The 6,000-nt window shown below is 42.4% G+C and overlaps 1 protein-coding gene across 1 annotated transcript in view; it reads right to left on the reverse strand.

The window, feature by feature from the left end:
* The window catches only part of B4GALT1 (beta-1,4-galactosyltransferase 1), a 29,537-nt gene extending 27,443 nt beyond the window's left edge, over positions 1-2,094 (reverse strand). Inside the window, exon 1 of the mRNA XM_075200331.1 lies at positions 1,507-2,094. Coding sequence (XP_075056432.1) covers positions 1,507-1,945 — 439 coding nt within the window. The 5' untranslated portion in view covers positions 1,946-2,094. The remainder of the gene's footprint in view (positions 1-1,506) is intronic.
* Between the last annotated feature and the right edge of the window lie 3,906 nt (positions 2,095-6,000).

The raw sequence follows: 6,000 nt of genomic DNA on the forward strand, positions 1-6,000 counted from the left end.
TTTAAGTGGTAATAACATCATAACGCTATAACAAATTCATTTACAGTAAGTTATCACATTATAAACATTACAGATATTTATAATGTAGTTGCAATCCATTTGTGTTAACAAAATAGAAAAAATTAAGTAGTAATTACAATACAAAAAACAACCAATGTTGCCCCATATTTAAGAAAAGAAGGCTTAAGTAGAACATACCTGAAAGTCAAAAATAATGCAGGCTGCCCATGTCACCTATGCGGGGAATAATAAGTGGTATATTGAGCTAGGTGTCATATAATATACCTTCCTGAACATGTACTTTTTTGGGCATCTTAGTACTATTGGTTATGTAAATAGAAGACTATTGAGTACTCTTCACAACAGCATACATAAAAATACCGTAAGTTAAATTAGAGGCTGCCAACTGGCTCTCTTACTGCGAGGATAATATAATATATTTATTGTATATACCAAGGACACATAAAGATTTATAATGGTTTTAACCGACAGGTAAACCGGTAAAAGAAAAATCTGCTGCAGCAGTCACACTGAAACCAAGTCAGGCAGGTGCCAGGCTTTCTGATACCATGGCAATAGCATCAACTGACAATTAAGAAATGACTTTAAAAGCTGTACCGACAGACTAGATAACAGTTAACTTCAACCTATATCACACCATCTATTCATCTATTGTATTGTCATCAGGCTTATTTCCACTATAACTGAATGACTTGGAACTCTTACAAAACCTGTTGGACAGTTTCTCTGTACTTTGTGCAATGTTGTTTGCTATCAAATTCTAGGAAGATAACAGCATGACTCATGTGCGCTAGGAATGATATTGCCAAGGTTGGAAAATATATACAATAACTGGTATTTTAAGCAAAAACTATAAAAAATAAAAAAAAAAGGCAATCGGTATACAAAATGTAGGATTTGAAATGTAATTGAAACAGATTTTTAAAGAGTTCATGAACACATATTTGATATAATTGAATGGTAAGTAAAATGTAATGTAAAAGGTTAACAAGTCCTGGAAATGGTGCTATTTTTGGTTTCTAGAAGTACGAGTCTATATAATGTACTGTAGATTTCAAGTACTTATAACAATGCAAACAGTGATGGTTATGTATGGTAAATATATACATTCGCAACCCTATAGATTGTAAGCTTGCGAGCAGGGTTCTCTTACCTCTCTGTCTGTATGTATTACCCAGTATTGTCTTATCAATGTTTGTTCCCAATTGTAAAGCGCTACCGAATTTGCTGGTGCTATATAAATAAAAAAATGATGATGATAATGAACCCGATGATGTGTTAGTAGAAAGGATAGGTTCTGGTTCATTTCTAAACCCAGGGTTGTGCAGTAGGAGGCGCTGGGGTAATAACCTGTAGTGTTTCGAACCTCATCTAAAATCCCTTGCTCACAAGACAACAACTACATGTATACACAAAACTAAGGGCACTTTAAGAGAAGACAATATAACCCCCAAAACACTGCGCATAAAGATCCCCACCTCTTACCTAAATGTGGCGAGGTTGCTGGGCAGTCTGCTAGATCCACCACGTCTTTGGGAGGGTCGTTGGGCTCCAGCGTGGCATTTTGCTCGGCTTTGGCCAGAACTGAGACCAGGGGTCCACTGGTGGAGTTCGTCCTCTGCCAAGTGTTGAGTTGCTGGTTCTGAAAGTACTGGAAGATCTTCAGATCCTGGCTGGACACGTAATAGACCAGGGTAATACTGAGGTGAAGGACGCAGAAGAGCACCAAAAACTTGCAGGCTTTCTGCAGCGAGGCGCCTGGCAGGACAGCAGTGGAGCCTGGCAATAGCGGATCTTTCATCATGCTGGATACAGCAAGTAGAGGAAGCGCGCATAAATGAGTCCTGATTACACTAGAAGTTCCTGGCTTCGCATAATAAAAAAAACTGTAGATGTCATCCAAAACAAAACTTCTAAGGTTCATACAGCGACCGAGAACAGCCAAGTTGCTCTAAACATATCTGTCACAGTTCGTTATTTCCGTGCAGTTATGTCGTCAGGACAGCCTTTCAGCCTTCATATTACAAAATGAAACGCGTTGAAGCTGAACGGTCTGAGGAAAACTTTGTGACGTCATAGAGGAGGGGGTGAGGAAGGGCAGGTCTGTACAGAGACCCTAAGCGTCTAGGTTAATAGGCCCGCCCATATGTATATCTCCTGACACAGTCGGAGTTTGCTCAAACTCATTTTTACAATTCAGCAGTTACTTATCTTAAACAAAAAAACGGAAACTGCTGGTGGCTAATCGTTTCTTGTATAGAACCCTTTATCTGGCATCAACACGAAAAAAGTGCATACAGTGCAAACCGTGGGGGTAATTGTGACTGGATCACTTATAATTAACTTCTGGTATAAATTTATTTAAAAGAAATAGCACAGGGTGCTTATTTATATAATTGCAAATGCACTTTTTTTTTTTTTATATTGTGTATATTTTGGTAAGTGAAATCTTTATTTCTGAGACCAGGGAAGAAACTTGTTTGTTTTAACCTTGCTAGAGGAAATGCATTATTTCTTATGTTTTATGTATATATCTGATACAACAAGCCGTTGTTTAGAAAGTCTTTTTTATATCTTGGTGTAAGGAAATGCCTTGTTTGGGGTTTTGTAAATGTTCTTGGGGAATTCTTTTCTTTGGAGGAAATGTGTATTATGCAACTGTTGGAAGAAAATACCCATGCTAAACTTATGTTGATTAGACCTTTTGATGTGAGTGTCCAATACCCCTTAAGGCAGTGGTTTCTAAACTTTTTCAGTTTGCAGCACACTGCAAACCCCTTGTCTCAATAATTTTTTCAAGGCACCTCTACAAAATAATTACAGAGCAGTCCCGTTTTTTAAGTATTTGAGTCAAAATAACGTAATAAGTATTTAGGTCAGGACAGAAATACTTGTCTGCCCCTCTTCATTCACACACTGTCTGCCCCCTCTTCATTCACACACTGTCTGCCCCTCTTCATCCTTACACTGTCTGCCCCTCTTCATCCTCACACTGTCTGCTCCTCTTCATTCAAACACTGTCTGCCCCTCTTCATTCACACACTGTCTGCCCCTCTTCATTCACACACTGTCTGCCCCTCTTCATTCACACACTGTCTGCCCCTCTTCATTCACACACTCTCTGCCCCTCTTCATTCACACACTCTCTGCCCCTCTTCATCCACACACTGTCTGCCCGTCTTCATCATTCACACACTGTCTGCCCCTCTTCATCAACACACTGTCTGCTCCTCTTCATCCTCACTGCCCCTCTTCTTCCTCACCTCCCCTCTTCATCCTCACTGCCTCACTGCCCCTCTTCTTCCTCACCTCCCCTCTTCATCCTCACTGCCTGCCCCTCTTCATCCACACACTGCTCCTCTTAATTCACACACTGTCTGCCCCTCTTTATCCGTACTGTCTGCCCCTCTTTATCCGCACTGTCTGCCCCTCTTCATCCTCACTGTCTGCTGTTTTTCGGGGGGTTTGTATGAAACATATGATTGATAAATAGGCCCTTAAATCTAAAAATATATAAGTTGCTGATACCATTCCCAAATCTATCTGTAGCATCCACTCAACACAGATCAGGATGGGTGTTAAGGTGAGTTGTACGCTTGTGTGTTGGGACACTCTTTGTACCAATACAGACTTTATAACAAACACAGAGCACACACAAACCTGCTGCAGAAACCACTGTGTAGTATTTAGTAATTGTCAGTTAAAATAATCAAGAGCGGTAACAGCTGTGAATTAATACGATTATGAACAGTGTATGCAAACAACCAAATAAATAATAAATAAGTTAGAGTAAAATGTAACAGTGGTAGGGTAACCAGTATTACAGCTGCCTGTACATAAATTTGCACATGGATATGCGAGTGGTGGAAAAAATGTAGAAAGCTTATTATGTGAGTTAATACATTACTAACAGTTATAAAGGCATAAATATAAATGTGCATATAATGTCAAATGACACAACACAGTCACACAATATAATCATAACACTAGGTATGAAAATTAGAGACTTTTTCTATACTAAGCGGTGCTGCACAATTAACCCTAACATATATTGGTGGACTTGTCGGTTGGGTGGTAACCCAGGTTACTTTTTATAAGCGGGGGTGAATGTGGTACCCCAAAGCCCTGTTGAACAGCACAGAGGAGTGCATAAACGCTTTTAAAATGCAGGGCTACAAGGGGTTAATTGTGCTCCTGAAAACTTGTGCCCAGGAGTGATTGACAGGAGGAGGATGAAGGCCCTGATTGGCTGGGGGAGTAACAGGAAGAGGATGTGCAGGAAAGTTTCTGCGCAGTGTTGGAGACGGGGAGACTGTGGAATTTGATGTTGTGGAGGGAGAGACGGGTGCTGAGGCAGCAAACGTGACTGGCCCTGGTGGTGTACCAGTAAAAGGAAGCAGATTTGCACTCTACCAACGAAGGTTCCGCAGACTTTTCTACCGGCCAAGAGGAGAGAATGCTGCAGAATCTGGTGGAGAAGTAAGTGCAGAGCGAGGGAGTGAGAGCAGAGGAAGTGTCCCCTCAGCAGTGACCTGTTCAGCGCAGGCGCCCTCCTCCGTTCTTCTGCAAACGGCAGAAGAAAGACTACGACCGGGATGCGCAGGCCTGTCGGCTGCCAGAAAGGAGCATTGTCCTCAAGAAGAATAATCGACCCTGGAGTAAGCTGGATCCCAAGTGGAAGCTGAACCCGTATGTGATTACGGCCGAACCCATATCAATCTCCGCCCAAGGCCAGACCAAGGGCCAGAAGAAACATCAAGGGATGACTGGGACGAAGAGCCAGACGATGGCGAACGGACTTTGCCTCAGCTGCCCACTGACACTTTCGAGCTACTATTGGCGGTATCAGGATTAGAGATCTACTGAAACTGTTGTATATAATGTATATTAAAACTGCTGTCATTGGACATGTTTGCCATTATAACTGTTGTAGATGTGTGATTTGAGTTGATAAAGAACAACCACCTTTATGTTTTAATGCGTGAGGACACGCACCTGAAAAAGCGGGGGTGAATGTGGTACCCCAAAGCCCTGTTCAAGAGGAGTGCATAAACGCTTTTAAAATGCAGGGCTACAAGGGGTTTATTGTGCGCCTGAAAACTTGTGCCCAGGAGTGATTGACAGGAGGAGGATGAAGGCCCTGATTGGCTGGGGGAGTAACAGGAAGAGGATGTGCAGGAAGGAGGAGAAAGAGAGAGCAGCATTGTAGAAGGAACAAGGGGGAGGACGTGCAGCCAAGCAGAGACAAGAGTGAGCTGCTGCCAGAACTGTGACATTGCCAGCAAAGCGGACGGAGAACAGCTGGGGACACGCAGCGGAGTGCCAAAGACAGTCTCCACTAACTGCAGAACCGTCTCAAGGTAAAACCCTAGCCTGCAGTGTACTGCACACACCCCAGTGTCAGAGGGAAGAGTGATGAGAGAATCTATCCAAACTGACATTGCATTCTTGTACAAGGAAGGATTGTGAGAGCTTTTCCCCCAGATCATACCTTTACACAGGCTGCAGGGAACAATTAAGACGGTCGTTTCAGCTATATCCTGTGTGTGTGCTGATATCTGGACACCATACCCTGTTGCAGAGCACATGTGCTGATAGAGATTCATTGACTATTGAGAGAACAGCACCATCTTGAGGCTGAAATGAGCAACAGCCCTGCTTTCTACTATAATACTTAACCCTTGATGGAAACCTCTGCAGCACATTGGAACACTTCCAAAGTCCTGTGCACAGGTCAGCCCAGGACTGAGTGGAAAATATGGTAACGTTACCGGGGATAATATTGGTGCACCAAATGTTTTAGATGATGTTAATGTTATGTGATGTACCTAAGAATTGATTTATTATTATTGAAGGTGTGACATTTAGTGTTAGTGGTACCGCTGCAATTCAAGTTAACTTAGCAGTAGATGCTAAAAGTGGGGCGCCTGACCCATAGGGAATAGCACGGTACGCCAAACACCTGAATAAGAAGTAGCC

Source organism: Mixophyes fleayi, chromosome 1 (genome assembly GCF_038048845.1).
Source record: "Mixophyes fleayi isolate aMixFle1 chromosome 1, aMixFle1.hap1, whole genome shotgun sequence".
In the NCBI taxonomy this organism is placed as follows: Eukaryota; Metazoa; Chordata; class Amphibia; order Anura; family Limnodynastidae; genus Mixophyes; species Mixophyes fleayi.